Source organism: Mytilus californianus, unplaced genomic scaffold, assembly GCF_021869535.1.
Source record: "Mytilus californianus isolate M0D057914Y unplaced genomic scaffold, xbMytCali1.0.p SCAF_4, whole genome shotgun sequence".
Classification (NCBI taxonomy): domain Eukaryota; kingdom Metazoa; phylum Mollusca; class Bivalvia; order Mytilida; family Mytilidae; genus Mytilus; species Mytilus californianus.
Genome location: NW_026262690.1, coordinates 79,250,440 through 79,274,002, shown reverse-complemented (window position 1 = coordinate 79,274,002; position 23,563 = coordinate 79,250,440). Strand labels below are relative to the sequence as shown.

The 23,563-nt window shown below is 33.8% G+C and overlaps 1 protein-coding gene across 1 annotated transcript; it reads left to right on the top strand.

Moving 5' to 3' along the window:
* The first annotated feature begins 7 nt into the window (after positions 1-7).
* LOC127737090 (uncharacterized) lies at positions 8-23,079 on the top strand. The gene is made up of 22 exons (XM_052247624.1): positions 8-25; positions 371-544; positions 833-982; positions 2,021-2,364; positions 2,851-3,033; positions 3,323-3,584; positions 3,919-4,063; positions 5,481-5,661; positions 7,385-7,601; positions 8,416-11,737; positions 13,358-13,482; positions 14,020-17,037; positions 17,427-17,759; positions 18,011-18,173; positions 18,352-18,536; positions 19,027-19,277; positions 19,442-19,535; positions 20,025-20,112; positions 20,702-20,904; positions 21,156-21,483; positions 21,967-22,166; positions 22,681-23,079. Exons 1-22 carry the CDS (start codon positions 8-10, stop codon positions 22,966-22,968), a joined length of 10,272 nt encoding a protein of 3,423 aa, XP_052103584.1. The 3' UTR covers positions 22,969-23,079.
* Positions 23,080-23,563: the final 484 nt, after the last annotated feature.

Sequence of the window (23,563 nt, the reverse complement as noted above, 5' to 3'; positions counted from 1 at the left end):
AAAAGGAATGCTGAATGAAGTCAAAGTAGGTCTAATGTTTTAAACATATTAGTTACTTCAGATGTGACATATGAATAGCTGAAACTTTTCACCAATACAAGCCGGGAATTAGTTTTTAATACATTTAATGTATAGTTTACTTGCGTTTAATTAAGCTTTGAATATAGAGGAATTTTAAAAACAAATATTTTGCCCAAACGGAGCCCCGTAATATAATCTTGTGATCAAGAGCACAATTATTGAAGGTCAAATTTTTATGCACATAAATTTAAAATCAGAAACTTTGTCTCAAGAACATATCCCACTATGCTCAAAATGGTTTTGGTAATAATAGGGTTTTACTCTCTTTAATTTTGTTTTTTATTAACAGCCACTCATATCATCAGAGGACAATGAAGAGGCTATGCTGGGTGTATCTTCACTGGTTAATGCCTACTGCAAGAAAAATGAATGTGAAAATGATATAGACATCGCCAGTATTGTCTCCTCTATAGAAGACAAGATTGGTGTTGGGTGTTATGTGGACAAAAACAATCTTGGCAAGGTATGTGCAAAGATATAGTGACATCTGACCTTATTTAATATTTATAATTTATCTATAGGGAAAAATATTTCTGGGAGTTAAAAGCAAATATTTCAAATACTGATATAAAAAACCAAACTACTAATGTTGAGGATTTAAAATTATAAGTTTATAAAATATTTAAGTTTAATCTGACTTGAGAATTAAAGATGCTGTAGTTTATAAAATCAGAAGTATAAAATGAAGTGTTGTTTTTGGTTAAAGAAAGTTAGAGTACCGTTTAAGATTCAATTTTAAACTTTATTTTAGGTGATCCTTAGTCTTAGATCACTTGGAAATGCTGGATTCGTTAATAATGCCATCAGAACAATCACAAACTGTATGATCAAGAGAGACAATCCCACAGAAGTCCGCCTTTCTGCTATACAAGCCTTCCGTCGTATGCCATGCTCAATAAGCGTAAGTTTTCAACCAGTAATATTGAAAAATGTACATATTCAGTCTGCTTAAAAAATAATTATTATTTTTTAGTGCAAATGAATCATTAAGTTGCCTATGATAACAGCCCTACAAATAGTTATGCAAACTTTATCTTATTGTATAACATCATACATTGTGTACTTCAATATCAATAATAATGACTATTTATATAAATTATATATTCCTTTCCAGCGAGAGGACGTCATGGCAATCTACAGGAACAGAGACGAGGATTCCGAATTGAGAATTGCTTCATACCAGGCTCTTATGACATGTCCTTCAGACATTGTCCTGTCTCGTGTTAGATTTCTTCTTGAATCAGAAGAGGTCAACCAAGTTGGTTCTTATGTATGGTCTCATTTAACAAACTTGATGGAGACTTCTAGCCCACTGAAACAGGAAATAAAGAATATCATCAACGACAAGGCGCTGAAGAAAGAATTCGATCTAGAAAAACTGAAATATTCCAGAAACTATGAAGGCTCCTTCTTCCTTGAGAAACTAAATACCGGAGCTTCCATTGACAGCAATGTTGTCTGGTCTTCAAAATCTTTCTTACCAAGATCTGCCATGACTAACATAACATTCGACCTTTTTGGACATTCCGTTAACCTGTTAGAAATCGGTGGACGAATGGAAGGCCTTGAATATTTTCTGGAATCTTACTTTGGACCTAACGGATACTTCCAAGAAGATGAGATCAAAGAAGTCACAAAACAGAAAATAAAAGGAATCAGTAATAAAAAAATGGAAGACATTGACAGACAGGTTAATTTTATAATCATCAATATCTTAAGTATCCAGTCTGAAAATGTGTTATAGCTTTAATGTCATCTTATTTCTAATATCATTTTGACATTCCAATTTAAGAACTTTTTTGGTAGAAAATATAGTGCAAAATTTATAATCTTTTTAAGCTTGGTTTGTAATATATGGCTTGTTTCGATTTAAGTTTGTTTTACTTAATTACTGAAACAAAATAGAATCCTTCTTTACAAAATGAATTTATTATTGTAGTTTGACACAGAATCTGACTCATTGAAAGGAGATCTGTATATGAGAGTTTTTGGAAATGAGCTACTGTTTACTAGGTTCACCGGACTAAGTGATGTCACTGATGGTAAACCAATCAATATTCTGGACATTCTAACGACTCTTGCCAAGAAACAAGAATACTCCTTCACACAGAGCTACGTGTTTTTGGATAGCAGCGTCATAATTCCAACAATGGCTGGCTTCCCATTAAATTTGACCATTGATGGATCAGCTACCGTTGATTTACGTGCCTCTGGGAAAATGGATCTGACAAAAATAACCGACAGATCCCCAAGTCTTTCTTTGAATGGATATATGAAACCAAGGTTAGTAAAGTTCGACTAGCATATCAAAATATCAAAACTGTCTGCAGACGAAATCAAAGTAAATAACAAGGTAAAAGGCAAGATGAGTCAAATGGGAAATATCTATAGCAGCATTAACTTGGTTAATTAGGGAATATGTTAGTGACGAAGAAAGACGTAGCGAACACTATCATCTGAGCATAGGTGTTGGAATTGTTGCCTAAGGGAACAGTTGTTATAAATGTAAACACTTGTAGCCAAAAAATATTTAAGAGCGGTTACAAAAATTGAAAATGACCACAAAAATCTAATAAAATTCACTCTATTTATAGTTTTTGTTATGTTTATGTATTTGTGTTTTTTATAATCATTGTTTGACAACGTTTTCTGATGTTTACAATACAAATCTTCTGGCCTCCTTATTTCTATTGCCGCCGTAGTGAAAGATATTTTCCATTGCTAGTGTATTTGTATTTTTAAATTCTAATATCGCAATTTTGTCCACAGTGGCGCTGTCCAGATCAACAGTATGATGAGCGTGGATGCATTTGTAACAAAAAGTGGAATGAAAATGATTTCTACTATGCATTCCTCCTCTTCTCTCGAAGGACACGTAGAACTGGCAAATGGAAAAGTACTAAGTGCACAGATTAAAACACCATTTGACAAAATGGAAGTTTTCAATGTCAAGTATGCAATATTTTTAATATTTTACAACAATTTATGATTTCGAAAAAAATTCTATTATTATTTTTTTAATTTTTATATAGAGCAATGAAAAGTAGTTTAAACAAATTATCCTTAAGATGTTCATTATGGAATTCCAAATAAGTGATTCTGGGCATATAAAAACTCTTCAAAGATACCAAGCTAATAATTTGGTACGTAGAGCGCGTTTCGTCTTGATTAGAAATCGGAAATACAACTCAAAATACAATAATTTTAAAGCTAGTTAACAAAAAAGTATCTATTATCAAAGGACTGCTTTCTTCACTGTCCACCGTGAAGTTGAGAGAGAACAGAAAATGATTACTGCTAACAGACAGACAAAGAAAATGTGTTCTGGAAACAAACTTGCAAAGATTACCGGACTGGAACTCTGTGCTGAACTTCAGTATCCGAACGCATCATTAATAGCCGATGCTCCATACTTTCCAATGACGGGACCAGTTAGTGCTGGAATCACTCTTCTAAAACGTGACACACATGAAAGTTACAACATGGAATACAAATTTGTAAAGGTACTGCCATATCAATATTCTGTTTTATGATATAGTTAACACCCCGATGTATCAGTGAAAGACTGTAAATTTTTGAAAATTGAGCTCTTTCCTTGTGTTAATGAATAGAAGGAGATGATTATACATAATAAGACAGTGATAAAAAAAATAATCAACCAAAAGACAAAGAGATAAAAAAAAATTATACAATTTTCATCAATGAATAAGTGTCTGGTATAATATAATATGCCTAAAACAACGAATGGTTGTATTTCGGACGCTTTTATTAGTGACTTCAAAGAAACAATTGCAAAGCTATTAAAATGAGTTTGCAAACCTTCTTCTTTTGTTTCAGGATAAACAAGAAGCCAGAGCTAGAGTAGCCTTCAGCACTCCAGGCTCTACGGTAGACCGTGAATTGAGTTTTGATTGTCTTCTTCGATCTGACCCTCTGCTCGAAATCAGCATGATCTCACCATGGAAGAGAGTTTCAATCAGAGGTAAATGAAAGACATAAATCATTTAAATTTCTGTCGAAGTTTTGTGTTTAAAGTTTACCTTCAGATTTAAAATGCCAAAAAGATATTAATTTTATTTTGAAGATCTGTAAATATAAGGACTGATTACTGTGGTCTTTTTTAAAGATATATATAGGAAATGATAGCAAGTTACGTTTAGTTAAATGTGGTCGTAACTGGCTTTCATTTCGTATAAATTAATAAACAGCTGCGCCATGAGCGCATGATACGCCCGTCGTCTTGTGTGAATTTTTATGCAATAAGCATAAATAGTTTCTGACATACGGTGTGACATGCGAAAACCCCCTTTTTTTTACAAAAAACTCAATATCTCTAAAATAAAATTTTGAATCAAAAGCAAAACGTATACAGATGTTTAGATTAATATAACTAAGAAGTGTGTAAAATTTTAAGCAATAATCATAAATCGTTTTTGAGATACGGCGCGACATGTGAAAACCCCCCTTTTAAAAAAAAATCAATATCTCAAAAATAAAATTTTGAATAAAAACCAAAAAGTATACAGATCTTTAGATTAATATAACTAGGAAGTGTGTAAAATTTTAAGCAATAATCATAAATCGTTTTTGAGATACGGCGCGAATGTGAAAAACCCCTCCCCCTTTTTTTTACAAAATACTCAATAACTCAAAAATAACATTTTGAATCATCACCAAAAAGTATACAGATCTTAAGGTAAATATAACTAAGAAGTGTGTAAAGTTTTAAGCAATAATCATAAACTGTTTTTGAGATACGGCGCTACATTTGAAAAACCCCTCCCCCTTTTTTAACAAAATACTCAATATCTCTAAAATAAAATTTTGAATCATCACCAAAAAGTATACAGATCTTAAGATTAATATAACTAAGAAGTGTGTAAAGTTTTAAGCAATAATCATAAATTGTTTTTGAGATACGGCGCGATATGTGAAAAAAAACACACACCTGTTTTAGTTACTAAATCCCGTAACTCAAAGTTTTAATCTTATTTTCACCAAAAAGTATACAGATCGTTTGACCATCATAAGAAACAACTATGTTAAGTTTCATGAAATTTGGATAAGTAATTCTCAAGTTACGGTGCGACATGTTTACGCCGGACAGACGGACAGACAGACGGACGGACACCGGACATTTGTATACCATAATACGTCCCGTCAAAAATTGACGGGCGTATAAAAATACAGCATTCAATCCTATAATACAAACTACAAGTTTCATACTTTTATACGGTACGTATAAATCGTGAACCATGATAAAAGGAATATGTGTCTGCTTTTCTATGAATTGATATCAATGTTGACGAATTATTTTGAGATGTAATCAATTTATTTCACAAACCATATGAAAATTTACAGAATAATCAAATAGTAAATAAGATTGAAATGTTTAGGAGCCTTGGTTGGTGAAAACAAACAAAAGCAAGTGGCGGGAAGAATTGTAATCGACGACAAAGATGAATACTCTGTGACTGGGGAATGGATCAGAAAAAGGGAAGGACAGCTTTATACTTACAATCCATACATTGAAATAATCATACCAAATATGGAAAATATAAGACTTAGCAGTTCTTTAGAGTATGTCATCGGCAAAAGTTTCAATGGCGAATTGACCGTAAAAGGACTATCTAAGCAACCCATTCAGTCAAAAGGTATGTTATGGGTTTACCCTAAATATTTAATGTGCTCAAACATTATAATAACGATAGTATGGGTTACAGGGAGGAAATCAAATTTATGAATAATCAAACCAAACCGAATGTCATCGGTTCAAATATGCTTACAAAACATGCTGTGTACAATAATACATCAACTGCTGTAAAATTTAAGTAAATGCAATATCCAAAACTTTAAAAGAAAACCATTCAAAATGGTTTGATAATAGTTAGATACATGATGATGTTTAGAGTTTGGGTGAGGTTTTTGTTTGTCATTGTCCGAGCTCGGTTCAAAGTAGATATCCCATCTGTCACTTATGGAAAATAAAACGGGATCAATATAACATGGAATACTACTAGTACTTTCAATGTTATTTTTCAACATTATATTAGTAAACATTTACATGTTATTTTCAGTAAACCTGATTTCCAAGAAATCAATGTCTTCCATAAAAACATCCATCTCCTTTGAACCTGGGAAGGATTACAGTTTTGAAAGCAGATTGCAGAATACACAAACAAAGAAAGCCACTAAGCTAATGCCTTATTTGTCCATCCGTACACCAAAGGAGGAAGTCACAGCCCTTGGAGGATCATTGGAATATAAAAGCGGCTCTCTTATTCTGGTGGACGTTACAATTGACAGGTTATTGGATAAAACCATCAAAGTCTTCAGTAAGTTGTATGAAAAATTCATTTTAGTCATTGTTTATCAATATGATACAGTCTCAAACACCTCAAGCATATTTTTTCTTGAAATATTTAATCAATATAATAAAAGAGTATGTTTATTATAATAAAAGAATCACACAACTCGAACAAAGAACTACTATGGATAGTGTAGCTACCCTTTATAGTAATTTGAATATAATTTTTTTCATGACTGTTTTAGCCAAACTAACAAGAACCTTAAGGAAATCAAACGCCAGGTATCAGTCCAAAGTTGACATCAGAACTCCACTTCTTAGAGCAAAAGGAACTTCAAACATTGTACTGCAGAAAACCGCTGTAGTCACCAGAGTTAATCTTGATTACGTTATCCCAAGAATTAGCAGGGACAAAATAACAGTCAACAGTAAAGTCAATTATGGTTTCACCAAGAGTGTCTGGGCTTTGGCTGGCAAAGGGTAGGTATACACATATACGTGCTATTAATTTAACATGTTTTGCCTGTTACAAAAGTAACTTCCTTTCATAGTGATACGTTTAATTGAGCTTCCATGTCAATGATATTATCCCAGTGTGAATTCTCTAATATTTCTGAATATTCGGTTAATGTGGTATATAGAGTCTGTCCCTTATTTTTGTGAGTTATTCATTTAACGTATTGATATACTTGACAGTTCAATCAAAAGTTGCAATCATGTTTATGTCCAGCGTCAAGAATTATTACATTTGACAATTTTATTTACATAAATCATCATTTAATACATGAAATATTCTGCAAACAATAAATCGCATGTTAATTTCAACCATAAATATTGTCTCTAATATAAGATTGCTAAACACATAAGTTTATGTTATGCACCATAACTGCGTTTCGAAAAGAATTTCTCGTCAGTGGTACCCGGAATCAAATACAAGGAATGCAATTATTGAACTAGAAGGGAAAACAATATATAATGCTATTGTTATATTAACAGATCTTTAGCTTTCAAGAAGAACAATGACTATAATGTTGTAATCAACACAGACATGAACAACAAACAGAGATTGACAAAAGTGAACTTTGACCTAAAATATGGTGCAAAACCAAAAGATGAAAACAAGCGCATCTTTGTTACATCATTAGTACGTCACGAGCTGGGATTAAAGAAATCTGATATCGATATAACTGGCGATATTCGACATCTGGCTCTGGTAAGACAACCATAAGCTAAAATACGATTATATGCTTAAGTTTTCCTTTGCATTGTCACAATTTTAACTTAAGTTAATATATATTCACGAAGCTAAATGCTGGTCAGTTTTGGGAATCAAAGAGGCAATGACATACAAAATATTATATCAATATAAAATAAGGAGATATGGTACGATTGCCAATTAGACAACTATCCATCGGAGTCCAAATGAAGTGGATTTAAGCCCCTGACATGAGAAAATGTGAAACAATTCAAACAAAAAACCATCTGCCTTATTCTAGACAAAACAAATAAACAAAAAACAATTATGACAGACAGTAACAAACGACAACAACTGAATTTCAGACTCCTGTCACTTTTGAAGTACAATTTTCTTTAAATAAACAAGTCTGAATCACCCTTCAGTGATAGTGATTAAGGAAATAGTTATGTATTGGGAAAGCGCAGGACCTCCAAGGCCAAGATTGTACCATAATTAAAAGTTATTTCTGAACGCAAATTACTCAGCTCTCCTCTTATATTTGATGTGTTTCCCTCAGTTTGTAACCCGGATTTGTTTTTTTCTCAATCGATTTATGAATTTCGAACAGCGGTATACTACTGTTGCCTTTATTTACATGTATTAATACTCGATTGAAATTAGTAAATAATCAAGATGGCACATAACACTTGGCATACTAGAAGACTGATTCCTACTTTTCAAAAATCTGATAATGTTTGAGTTGTTCAAAATCAAATGCTTCAACATTTTGAAATATTTTTGTACCTGAGAATATTTGGAAATAATGTTATAATCATATTGCTACTTTCAGGGATTAGATCTTAAACTGAAAGGAAAGCATTCTCACAACACAAAGAGTATTGTTTCTAACTTTGGGTTAGCATACGGCAAGAAGCAATCAGTATCCGCTGCATTGGTAGTGAAGAATAAGTCCAAAAAATTTACAGCCTTAACTGGTGATGTTAGCCTGAAATGGAATGATAAAGACTTTTCAATTGCAAACAACTTCGAACAGAAGAACAAAAGAAGATACACAAATGAGTTGATCTCAAATATTGCTGGACACAAAACAAAAGTTGTAAGTGATCTTAAACTTTCTGATGAAGAGTATGACGTCAGCACTGACATTAGTATGTCCGGGCAGAAGCCAATCCATCTAGAAGCACTGCTCAACCTGGATCCTAGAAACTTCCGTGTCAAATCTCGACTTAATAATGACTATTCGGCAGAATTTGGTTCTCAATACAAAAAAGCAGCACTTCTACGACTTTCTGGTGATGTATCTGTGCCCTCAAGGAGAGTCAAAGGTGAATTCGAAGCAAAGAAGAAGGATCCAATCTACGTTGGACATTTGGACATTCAATGGGATGCTAATGTAGACAAGGAAAAACAAATATTTCTTGACACTCAACTGACATACAAAACCAAGAACGAAATTGATGCTGTCCTTGTATTCAAGAGTCCACTGCAAAATAACAAGATCAACATCAATCGCAAAAACGAAAATGCACATTGTGACATAAAATCCGACGGAAAAGAACAACTATCTGTTGATGCATCTTTAAAACAAAAATATGGTAAAGATCAAGTCCAAATCGATGGAAGCTTAACAGTACATACTGCAGTAAAAGGATTAAGTTATGTTAAACTTGGAATGAACCATTTGTCAGAACCCCGTCAATATAAAACAAACTTTGATGTCAACTGGAAACCAGATAACCAAATATCGGCTGCATTTTCACTAAAAAAGCCATTTAGCATTCGTCAATTCCAAGGATCTCTCAACCTCAAGACACCATTAAAGGGATTCAAAACATCGTTCCTGGAAATTTCTCATGATGCAAAAGACTCGCTGAAGTCCTTTGTAAATGTTCAGGTAAACAAGAATTCTTTACAGTTTGATGCATCTGCAAAGAAGGAAAACAACATATACTCAGGACATGCTGGGGTCAAATCTAACATTCGATCCATCCAAGCCGTTTCTTTAGATCTTAGTCACCAAAGTCGGGATAAAACTAACGAAAACAGTCTTGTTCTAAATATTAATGGAAACGAATACAGATATGAAGGTAAACTCACACATGACAGAGCAGGTCTTATGGTTCAGCAGAGCGGTAAAATAACTCTATCTTCACCAACAAGCCGATACGATTCTACATGGCAACACAGTAATACACTCAATGATGTAACAACAGTGATCACAACCAACATGAATGGACAGCAATATGCCTTTAACATTAAGGGCAGACATAATCTTGCATGGAAAGAAGCATCCATCCAGTATACATTGACCTCCGCAACTCCATTTGGAAAGGGACAACTTATGGTTAGTCATTTACATAAAGACAGTTCCATGGACACCATTCTCTCGATGAGCCAAAATAGCAAAAACCTATTTACAAGTGAAGGTCATCTTAAAACTGAAAATGGGGAACTCATTGCTACTGGGAACCTCCTACTTAAAGGTGAACAAATGGTTGCACTAGAAGGACGATTGAAAACAGGATCCCAGAAATATGTTTTGATCACATTATCTACTCCATTTAAATCATTTAGAAGACTTAGAACAGAGATGGAATTTGAAGGAAACATGAAGTCAATGACCTCCTCTGTCAGCTTTGAACTACAACCAATTGTAAGAAGAATTCGACTCTTGTCTACATTCAACAGAATTGGGGGTGTGTCCGGTAATGTAAGACTCGAAACCCAATACCAACAACTTCCATCCAGTGAAATAACATTCTCAAACCGCCCTGAGAATGACAAATCGAGAACCGATATCAAGGTTGAGTACTTACCAGGAAAGATCGTATCATTGACATCCAGAACTCTTTTAGATGGACAAAAGCTAAGTGCTGATGTCAGTATTGCAACTCCTTTTGAAAAATTACAACGTTTAACAGCCAGTATAACACATGACCCAACCGTTAAAGGATGCATAACGGAAGTCGAAATGGAGTATCCAGAGGGGAAATCCTACTATGCTGAGCTTGTTGTTGAATACAGAGAAAACTACCACTCTTCAGTCACAATACGTCTTCCTAATTACCATCCAGTAACCGCTTCTTTGAGCCACAAAGGAACATGGAATCAATTTTTATCTGGGGCTTCCTTGCAGTATGACAGAAATGGCAAACATCAACTGGATATCAGTTTCCATAATGGAAAAAGCCTCCAAGGTTCATTCACTATGAAGTCGTCTCTGGTTGAAGATACCTTTGCTTCCTTCTCTCATAGTGGAAATAGAAAAAGCATTAATTCTAACATTTTGTTAAAATACGGGAAGAATAAGCCAATCAATGTAGACATAGAAATGACAAATTCCAAAAGAATGAAAGGAACATTAAAAGTTGTATCTCCCATCATGGATGATATCACAGTTCTCTTGGTACACAAAGGCAAAAGTACAAGCTTCAAGACAAAAGCAAAGATTGGATGGGGAAAGAAGGAGGAAATTGAAGGAGACCTGACATTCAACTTTATCAAAAATCTGAAGACAGACATTTCAATATCCACACCTTTCAAGAGCATCAGAAAAATGTCAGCTTTTGTATCACATGAAGGAAATTTACGCAACTTCAAATGTCAGGCCGAATTTAAAATTGGAAAAAATGTTTGGGGTGCTAATGTAAAATCAAACGTTGATCCAACTTTATCAACAGAGCTTACTGTCAACACACCTCATGACGGATATGAAAAGATGAGAGCCTCCTATACGCACAACGGCCAACTTTCTGACTTTAAATGTCATCTGGAAGTTACAAAGAACAAGAAAGACATTATTGGTGATTTGCAATTTTCATCTCAACCATTGGTTCTATCTGCAACTCTTCAAACACCGGTGAAAAGGTATGGCAATCTAAAGGCGTTACTTAGCCATGTTGGGCCGCTAAGCAACTTCCAGACTAAAGCTGAAATAACTTACTCTGATTCTAAAACTATATCACTAGATACATCTGTCAGCACAAATGACCGATTGACTGTTTCTGTTGATATCAAGACACCATTCAAGGAATATGGAGAAATGACAGCCAAACTTTCGCACTCAGGAACATCTAATAATTTTGCCTCTCGATTAGAAACACTTCTTCAAAGGAAAAGAAGTCAATTGGACATTTCATTCTCTAGTCTTGGTCCAATTGAAGGAAAACTTACTCTTCTTACTCCCAAATATGAACCTGTAAAGATGTCGTTATCGCATAGTTTTGAGTCATCCCTCAAAAACCAAATTTCAATTACATATGGAAGAAAAGATATTATTAACAGCATAATTTCGTATCAAAAGGAACCAAGAATGAAAGGAGAAGCTACTTTTATATCCTCCTTTACACCTGACATGTCAGTATCCTTTGAACACAGCGGGAACTTTCAACAATGTGTTTCAAACATCAAAGGTGCATATGGAAGAAAATCAGCACAAGTAGATCTAAATCTTAGTATTACAGATGACTTTTCAGTTCGACTGAACTTGAAAACACCATTCGATATTTTGAGGTCAGGAGAACTGAATATTAACCATAAAGGACAACTAAATGACTTCGAGAGCACAGCAGACATAGACATCAATTCCAAAAAGATCAATGGAATAGCAAAATTTACAAGCAAAAATGGAATTCAAGGAAGAGCCACACTGACGACTCCATATGCAATGTTCCGTACTGCAGAAATTTCATTCAAACATTCTGGACAGTTGAAAGACTTTGAATGCTCAGGTGAATATGTACAAAATGGAAAGAGATCAGAAGGACAGCTAACACTGAGAACTTCTGGAGGTCTCAATGCAAGGGCCTTCTTGAAAACGCCATACTCTGAAGATGTCACTCTTAAGTTAAATCATGAAGGAGAATTAAGACGGTTCTTATCTAGTGGTGAATTGAGTTACGGTTACAAGACAGGATCTGCCCAGGTATCAGTGGATATGGTAAGAGATATCAGAATAAACGGCTTCTTGAAATCTCCATTTTCACGTGATGTAGTTATTAGTACTGAGACCACAGGACAACTGGTGGACTTTACATCCGTATCCCAGCTTACTTACAGTGGACAGAAACAACACGAACTTGAAATTTCATTCAATGTTGAAGGGTCAATCAAAACATGGAAAACAAATTTTGACGGTGCATACAATAAGAAAAAGGTTACTGGAAAATTCTCGTTCAGCGCACCAAATGGAATACAAGAAAAGATTGAAGCAACTGGGCGAATTGAAACACCAATAAGTGAACCAGTATCATTTTCACTTTTGTTCAACACCAACAATGAACAGAGAAACAACTTTGGCGTCCGAACAACAGCTGATCTTACATACAATGGTCGCAAACAACATGAAATCTCTGTTACCTTTAATCACGATGGATTACTTAAGAAATTTTCCACCAGCTCCAATATTGTTTACAATACAAAGAGAGTAACTGCATCAGTATCATTTGATAGTACAAATGGAGTTCAATCCTCATTTTCATTGAACACTCCTATGACCAAAGACATTCGTGTATCATTTTCACACAATGGTAAATTGATCGATTTTAGCAATCAATTTCATGTGATATATGAAGGGTCTAAAATTTATGAGGTAATTACAGTTTTCAAATTTGAGGGCGAATTAAGAAAATTCCAGTCTGCGGGGTCAATAACTTACAACAGTAAAAAGATTTCGAGTGATGTGGATTTCGATATCTTGAACGATCCCGAGGGAGCAGTTACTTTAAGAACACCCTTCACTGATGATATAACAGTTTCTTTCTCTCATCAAGGTACTCTACATAATTTCATCAGTCATGGAGAGATTGGTTACAACGGCAGAAAACAGCATGAAGCCAATATTGAACTCCAGAATCGTGACAATAGAGTATTTGTAGAAATGTCATACAACACTAAGGTAGCATCAATAGAAGCAACATTAGAGCAATCTACAGGAATAAAAGGCAAAATTATAATCAAAAGTCCATACACAAAAGATATCGAATTGAAAGTATACCATAGAGGGGAGCTGTTGAACTTTAATACGAAGGGAGAAATAATCGTCAGCGGAAAGAAACAACACGAACTTTATGCTGCATTTGAGCATAATGGAGACATGACAAATTTCAGAACTTCAGGTGAAGCATCTTATAATTCCAAGAGAGTGTCATCAGAACTACAATTCGACTCAACAGAAGGTATCAAGACAAAGGGCACTTTGATAACTCCATATACCAACGACATAGAAATTATAATTGACCATAAAGGTACTGCTAGTAATTTCAAGTCACACGCTGACATTTCATATAGTGGATCCAAACAACATGAAGCCGTCATAACATTTAAAGGGTCTGGTGCACTACAAAAATTCCAGTTTTCGGGAGACGCTACGTATAATGGCAAGAGAGTCACCACTTCAGTTGAAACCGATTTTACTCGTGGGTTAAAATTAAAGGGACGTATGTCAACACCTTTAACTGAGGATATTGAAATCTTCCTTGACCATCAAGGTACTTCAACTGATTTCAGATCACAAGCAAGTGCAACCTACAGTGGAAGTAAACAACATGAATTTGTTTCGACATTTAAACGTAGCGGCACACTTAGACAATTCCAAGTATCTGGTGAAGTTCAATACAATAATAAAAGAACTGCTCTAACTGTCGACATTGACACTACCTCAAAATTATCCGCAAATATGGCCCTTCAATCGCCAATATCGAAGGATATTCAACTAGAAGTTTCCTTAGATGGAGAATTCAAAAACTTCAATACCAAAGCTGAGCTTCAGTATGGTGACGAAAAACATGAACTATTAGCAGACTTCAATCTTAATGGAGAAATACGCAATTTTGCAGCAAACGGTAAAACAGCTTATAATGGTAAGGAACTATCTATCGACATTTCTGCAGATACCAGAAAAGATGTTGATGGCAAAGCTACACTAAAACTGCCATATTTTGATGACATTATAGTTATTATTAAAAAAAGTGGAAATATATTTGACTTCAACTGGGATTCACAAGCTGAACTATCTTACAGCGGATTAAAACAACATGAAGTTACAGCTAGCATGAAACAAACAAAGTCTGACGAACAGTTAAAATCATTCAGTCTTTTCAAATACAACAGAAAGGCATTATCATCTGATATCTCCATTGATTTAACTAATGGTTTAGACATGAATATCGACATACAATTACCTTTCAGAAACATGAAAGCATCTGTTTCCCACGAACTCCAAGGTACATTGAATAATTTCCATTCAAATATCAAATTGACCCTGAATGACAAGGAAATCAAGGCAAAAACAAATCTTGATATTGCTAGTGGACTTGAAATTACGTTGGAGACACCTTTTACTGAATATGAAAGAAATAAGGTTTCACTGACATTTTCAAATGTGCAATCTCTCATTTCTGGAAAGGCAGTCGCGCAAATTGGAAAACATAAAACTCAACTTAATGGCAAAGTTGATACATCAACTGGTTTGAAAATCGAGCTGTGTCTAAAAACACCACTAACGGAAGACTTTGAAGTGATTATCAACGGAAATGGAGATCTGCATGCATTCCGATACGAATCGTCTGTTAGCTATGGAAAAGAAGGAGTTAGAGGAGAAGTCAATCACGAGTGGTCCTCAATTGCAATCAAAGGGAACATGCTGCTATTAACACCTATTATAGAAGACATCAAAATAGAATATGGCGTAAACGGAAATCTGAAGTCCTTCGGAACAACAGTGAAGGCATCCATTGGTAACATGAATGCAATTGAAGAAGTAACAAGGGTCAGACTTGGAGAAATGTTTGTAGACTTCGACGCAACACTGAAAACCACTTTATCTGGAAATGTTAAACTGTCTGAGCTTAGAATTTCACATGATGGTTACATTTCAAGCTTTAAAACAAACATTGAGGCGAAATATGACGACCAGACAATCAAAGCAGATGCATCCTTTAAACACCTTCCATCTATCGAGGGCTCACTAAGCTTCCAAACACCATTTGAGAAACTAAAAGATGTTAATATCAAGATTGAACATTCTGGATCTCTGAAGTCTTTCACAACAATCGGAAGTCTTCAATATGCACCAGACAAAAAGATGGAAGGAAATGCTAGATTCACAATGTATCGACCAGAAAGTTTGTACTTAAATGTCGATCTCCAAACTCCACTCACCGCAATTCCTCATTTGAACGGTAGATATCGTCATGATTTGAAAGCAACCAGTCTCATATCATCTGCATATTTGACGCTCAGTGAAAACAATCCTCTAATTAACGGAAACCTCAAAATAACACAAGAAATGATCGATATTTCCTTGAATACACCGCAAAGCAGATACTCCGTCAACGCAGACATGAAAACGCAAGGCGACACCTACTCACTGTCCGGAAATGCTGCAAATGGAGGAAAAAAGATTACTCTTGCCATGGAAAAAACTCTATCCTCATTCAGCATTAATCTTGAAACACCAATCCGAGGATATAAGAGAACACAGGTTAAAGCATCTGCATCAAGAAAACCATACCATGCTGCACTGAATATACAGACATCATACCTACCTGAAATTGACTTTGATGCACGCCTAACTGGCAACCGGTTCGATGAGTTAGATGGATCTCTTACACTTAAAACAGGATTAAATAATTTGAGAAATATACGAATGTCCATGAAAAATGAAAAAAATCTTGGAGAATTAAAATCCCACATTGAAGCATTTTTCACTGAGCGCAACGGAATAACTATAGATGCGTCTCTCACTAAAACAGACTCCTCACTGTCAGTGTCTACTCCTTGGGAATCTCTTCGAACTGCTTACGGGTATGTAAAATACGACTGGCGTAGCCAAACAAATCATTTGATAGTAGCAACAAATATGAAAATCAACAAAGAAACATTGTACGATGTTGATTTCGAAATGGATGCTGAGAAAAGAGAGGAAATAACACTGATAATTAATGTCAATGAACCGAGACTAATGAGGTTTGAAATAAATAAACTGTTCTCCTCAGAAACATACATGCTTGTAAATTGGAACAAGCTAGATAGAGACAGCAGGTGCAGAATGGACATTACATACAATTCAGACTGGTCTGACAGGAAACAGATTGCTAGCTATAGAGGTGTGTGCGGGTCTAAATCTTACGCCATTGGGGCATCGTATCACCGTCCTGATGATTCGTCCAAAATTGTTCTATTTATAGAGAAAGATGATGTCAGAACACATGGATTTGAAACAATACACGAAAACAACGGACAAGAAAAATACACTCTACAGCTACCATCTAGGACAGTTGTATTATCAACTGTATCATCATCAGGATATGGAATAAGCAGTCAAGTATTCGATTTCTCGTGGGATGCAGAGAGAGACCAAAACAAAAGAGTAGCAATGAGGACTACAAAAAATACCAGAACTAATGGAGATGAACTTACATTGGGTTTAGAAATGCCAAGTCTCGGGAAGGTAATTTAAAAATATTTATTATTTTTTTTTCAAAAAAAGAAAACAATAATTTAAGTTATCAAAATACGATATTAAAAAAGGTAAATTCTAATGGCTTTTGAAGAACATATGGTATATAAAGAATAATGTAGAATGTTTAAACTCGATACTACATTAGTATCTTTTGTATTGCAGCAAATCTAATGATTCAATTATTTAAACCATCTGTATTGTTAGTTATCTAATCATATAATATTTACAGTCTATTCTATGGCACAAATATTTAAGTACAGATCAAAATTACTCGAAGGCACTGAAATTTATTTACAAAAAAAATACAGTTTCATTTATTTTCTTATTTTATTTTCTCCTGCATGCAGTTTAATAATAGTGTTCTTGGTATTTTATAGGATATCCAACTTGATTACAAAATGTTAATTGGATATGGAAACGTTATTTATGATGGCCGTACAGCATTCAGATACTCAAAAGATTCACGTAAAACTTTTACATTGAGTTCAAAATTAGAAGATGTATCAGGACGTGGGGAGGATTACAAGTTCTTACTTGGTATAAGTCACCCATATACTACCGTGGACATTCAAACTAAGGCAATATTCGGAAAATCTGACGACAAACTCTCAGCTGGTTTTGATATCCAATACCTGACTGCAAGACGTCAAACAAAGAACATCGCTTTAATAACCGAGATTGATAAACTCAAACGTCAACTGAATATACAGGTATTGACTTAGTTAGACTTAAGATATAAATATAAACTTATATTGTGTGAATATGTTTCTGTTCATTTTCTTCCATACTGGTTGAATAAAGGAAAAAAACAAAAACACTAATCAAAAAAATTTATTTTATGAGTTTGTGTTTCCGTATATGAAGTGAAACTTCTTACTGAAAATCTACTTGAATATACTATCAATGAATGATCAAGTGAAAAGTTAACCCCGAATTTTAATCTTTGAATTTTGTACCACAGGTTCTTTCTCCAATCAAAACAATGAAAATGGATGCTAGTGTTGAGACATCACCTTTCAAACTGACAATCAAAAATCTTTATGATGATACCAAGCCAATCAATACAGAGCTGACAGTTGACCCTAATGATAGTAGCCTGGATTTCAACATGAACTATGATATCAGTAAGTCATCCTTCCTTATTAAGTTGCACTTTAGATGCAAAAATCAAAAATAAGCGTTCAATAATTGAATAAATAGAGTAATCATTTTTTTTTAAGTTGAATGGTTTAAAGTGATACCTTATATTCTTTTCTTACAGAAAATTCCCTCAATTTAAATTCTTGATCTGTCTATTTTCAGAAAACCCAGACAATACACTCCATGTGAATGCTAAATTCTCTGACGAGAAAGGAATATCTGCAGAACTGTACAGAAATGTAAATCAGAAGAAAACTGTAGACAGCTTGCTTAATCTCCGATTAAAAACATCCAAGATTCTTCATACACGTGTTCACTGGCGTCCATCAATTATCAGTGATCTCAAGGTATATTTGTAATTTTTTTCAACAACTTTCAGATATATCAGTTATTTATAGATAGCGAACATGGAACAGAGGCTAATTTTGCATATGAAGAAATGTCTTATAAATCATTCCCTTAGTGTAGTTAATGTCTTATAGAGATAGGAGCAAAAAGATGACAGGGGTAAACAGGAACCGTAAGAATAAGAAAGATATTGAACACCATAAAAACCACTACCAACCTAAAAAAAAAAGACAGGTGAAAAGTCAATGATGTCGTACAAAAAAGTATGAGCGACACAAACCATGCCAGAATGTTAAAGTTGCAAATGAAAATAGAAACAGTTCATTTTTGTATGGTATTCCACTCCAGTGGAAGCTAAGCCTTATGGACATACACATCCGCTTCAGTTTGCTTTCTGTTTATGCAGTATTAACCATCAACATTATGAAAAATTGTTTTTTGAAACATTCAAAGAATTAGCAAACTTCATTTAGTTCGTACATCTTTCAGGCTGAACTAACAAAACGAATTGAAGAATATGGCATAAGATCTGGTATGGCAATTGAAGCGTCTTCTGATGAAATTAACAAAGAAATATTATACAAGAGACGATTATTCCAAGCTTCCTATGCAGAAGAAGTCAAATCATATGCTGATGCCATCAATGACAAACTGTCTGAACTCAGAACATTGAAAGCAGACAATGCCTTTTATCTTCAAGACATTTGTAATTCTGTTGATACTACCATGACAAGAATCGGGTACGTTTTTATCTCACTCGAAAAAAGTTGTTTAATTTAGTTTATGAATTTTGTGGCCAAACTTTAAAGACTAAATAGCAGTTAGAGTATCGAAGAATACAGATGAACTAAATTGCTTAAAGACTGCCACAAGTGTAACAACATATTTATTTTTATTGTTTTAGTGAATTTGCAGAAGATTGTAATGAAGCTTGGGGGAGATGGCCAGTCAAACATAAAATTGGTGAATACATGAACAGTCTTGAACAGCTACAACAGGTTTGTAATAATTTTAACGGTATCAAATTTACTGCACCAGCTATGCATTTCGTCAATGTCTCTTCAATGATGCTCGTGTTCAAACTATTTGAAACCCCAAAACCTGGTATAAACGATAAAGAGACGATAAAACATTTTTGGCTGGTGTTATTAGTTAAATTTCTTTACTTTTCACAATTAAAAATAAACTCTTTGAAAATCTGTTCGTACTCCAGATGATTCCTTTCTGCATGTAAGAACAATCAGAAATTGTCAACGTATGTATAAGCGTAGATCCCTCCGTTATTCGGAGCACCCTCGACAGCTGAGGGTACAGTTGAATCCGTGTACACATCCTATCCGGATTAATGGAGATGTGTCACTAACTTGTATACAACTTAAACACAGTATACTCGAAAATGTCACAAAAACGACTTTCTTATGAAATTTATTTGGATTACCTGCAAATTGTCAGAAGCTTTATTTTACACTGTTACTTTTATGTTTCAGAGACTGGATGCCTATTCCAAAGATACTTATATCAACATGGGTGGCCAGTTAAACAGCATTACAACAAATTCTTATCAGAGATTACTGGGTAATTGTTATCTACTGAATACCTCAGTTTATTAAATTAAATTCAGGGGATAACTTACAAAATAAATTTTAAGTCAAAAAGGAAATTGTATTAGGTATTTCTGTATATAGAAAGTTTAATCATTTGTTATAACATTAACGGTATCTATTTTACTGCACCAGATGCACATTTCGACAATGTCTCTTCGGTGAGACTCGAGACCAACATATTTGAAAATCTTCAATTTATTACACTCGTAAAGGACGTAAAGTATAGCCAAATCCGGACAAGGAATGAGAGCTTTCATGAGGGAGATATATTCCTTTGTTTAAAATGATTTCAAAGTTTTATAACAGCAAATAAGAGTTAAGCAGACGAAAGCTGCGTGCAGCGTACTACGTAATAAGCCTTACATTGCAGATTTGATCATAAACTCGTCACAGTGTTTAAAATCAGAAAATCATCAACAACAAAACATTGTTGATGTAAGTTCACATGAAAAAATAGTTTCGTCTTTTATACAAAGGAACTATATAAATTAACTTTTGTATTTTTTTTTTGCTTATACATCTATATATATTTATATTTATATAAAATCTTATAATTTCAGATTACAAAAACTCTGTTGGAAATCACCAAACTGTTGTCAATTTAAAATCGAAATATAACACTTATATGGATCAGCTTAAAAATATGAAATTAAATGAGCAATGGTCTAGCATTGCCAACCAATACACATCAAGCATATACAACATCAGAGAGGGGATCAACCAAAGACTTGTCAACTCGTTACCGACACCAATGTACAACATGGTAGGTATAAGTTTGTGTTCATTGATTTGAGTGGCTGATTTTTTAAAAATGTTACGAAAATTATTTACTGATTAAGGGGTAAGACCGATAAGAAATTAAATTTTAATAGCATAAATGTTATTATTTGCTTGAACAAAAGTGAAAAACTGAAAAAAGATATTAAATATACAAAGATATATTAAAGTAACAACATTTATATATATATATATATGATATTTAAAGTAAAATAACATTCACATATTCTTTTGAAGGGATCATCTGCATACAAATACTGGGAATTTGAAGAAAACGTAAATGCTTTAGTTGACAAAATATTTGAAGAATTGAAAAAAGATGCTACCAAGGAGATGTCTGTTTTAAAAGAGGTTTTCGGAAATGTACTCAAATCCAAAGTTATTAAATATGATATACCAAATGGAGAGATTATAGTAGATTTTTACCTGCCTGTTGATGTACGCACTCTCAGCTCACTAAAAGACATTTCTTTAAGACAATACTTTCCAGATATGAGCTTTCAAACTCCAAAACTGAATTTCTTTGGATCTTTAGAGGATTACATGCCACACATGACCTGGACAGGTTTGTAATAAATTTTCGAATTTTTGTACTGAGAACCTCGTTTAAATTTTTTTAAGAAAAATGAAGACAAACAAGGATGTTGTGATAATGCATATATAAATTTTTTTTTTGAAATAAGGACATAATATTTTTTTATCTTATCACTGTACACCCTTGGAAATGGAGTATTTCCACTACAAAATGGCTTTATCTAATGGTAACACTATGACTTTTACGAAAAAATGCAAATTCCTGAATGTGCAGATATTTGTTAACACTCTTTGTCTTTTTGTATTTAGTCGCAAAGTTTTCGTTCTTCTACTTAGGGTTTTTTAAAGAATTGTTATTTATATATCATACTAAACAAACATGTAAAAATTAGCAAAAAAATTATAGAATGATAATACAATTACATGTTTTTTCTATTAAATTGTATGTTTTTAAAAACTATTTTCTTTATTATAAAAATAAAGAATAATTGTATATTTAATATAATTTCTACAGTAAGTGCAAAAGTACATGGCCGACACTTTACAACTTTCGATGGTCAAGAATTTGACTTCAGTGGGCGATGTAGCTACGTTCTTGCACGAGACTATGTAGACGGCAACTTCAGTATCATCATGAACTATTTGGGCAGACAAAAGAAGAAGTTGATCTTGACTTCTCACCAACAAAATGTTCAATTATCACCAAATGGAAAGGTAACTATAGCTCTTTACATATGAGGAATATTAATCAATTTTTATATTTACAATATACATGAAATATTTTGTGTTTATCCACAAATTTATGTCGAGAATATTCTTTGCAAGACTCCATTGAGAAAATTAAAATATGATGTATGTATAAGTAGTGAAAAGATTATCAAATTGTGATGATTGAAAAATGGCAGTAAGGTTTACACTGCATATAAAAAGAAGATGTGGTATGATTTCCAATGAGACAACTCTCCACAAGAGACCAAATGACACAGACATTAACAAGTATAGGTCCCCATACAACAATGAGCAAAGCCCATACCGCATAGTCAGCTGTAAAAGGCCCCGAAATAAAAAATGTAAAACAATTCAAACGAGAAAACTAACGGCCTAATTTATGTACAAAATAATAACTGTATGACTCAACTAGACATTTGCATTTTGCATGTACATGATTGTGTTTTTGCTTTTGAATTATAACAAAAGGATTCACCTTATTATACGTTCTCTCTTGTAGGTCAGTGTCGATGGTGTAGTTATGGATCTACCTTACAGATCAACAGAATTTGCAGTTTTCTCTGTCGATGGTAAGGTGTTCATTGAGGGTCGTGGATTCCAAGTTAAATCCGATCCAACCGTAGATATGGTCGACATTGATTTGAGCAAGTGGTACTTTGGTAAAACAGGTGGACTTCTTGGTACTCTAAACCATGAACGTTACGATGATATGATTATGCCAAATAATCAAATTACATCCGACGCTTTCGCTCTAGGAAACGCATGGCAAGTTCAAGATAGATGTTGAATACACATTTCATACTTTGAAATACCATGAAATAGAAAACTGTGATTATTAACTTTTAATTGATATTTTGGAAATGTTGTGAAACTTTTAATGAAATAAACTAAATTTAAGCATTGCATATAGTATTTGTTAAGTCTTTTCAATTTTACTTGGTTCTAGGTATATCGAGCAATTTAGTACGGACACTATATGAAGATAGGTTATTGATTTCTAGTTGTCTTGTTGGGTTTATTGTATGTTTTTGGATGTTGTCTTCTTGGGTATACACGATATCTATTTTTTTCTATTGTCCATAGGAAATGTTTAAACACTTATTCTCAATATATTATACTTGGATAGGAGAAATAATGAAAGAAACATGCACTCATCAAATCAACTAGGGAAAACCCCACAAAATAAAAGATATTTACACATATAAAGGATATACTTGCCAAAAATTTGAATTTGACGCATTTAGAAAATTAAACACGACTAAATGTAACCACATGATCAAACTACCCTGTATATGCACCCCGAATGAACGATGGTAATGATGGATGGCTGTTTAACGCTCAGTTGCAAATAAAACTGCTTGAATTACTCATTAAAGGGACCA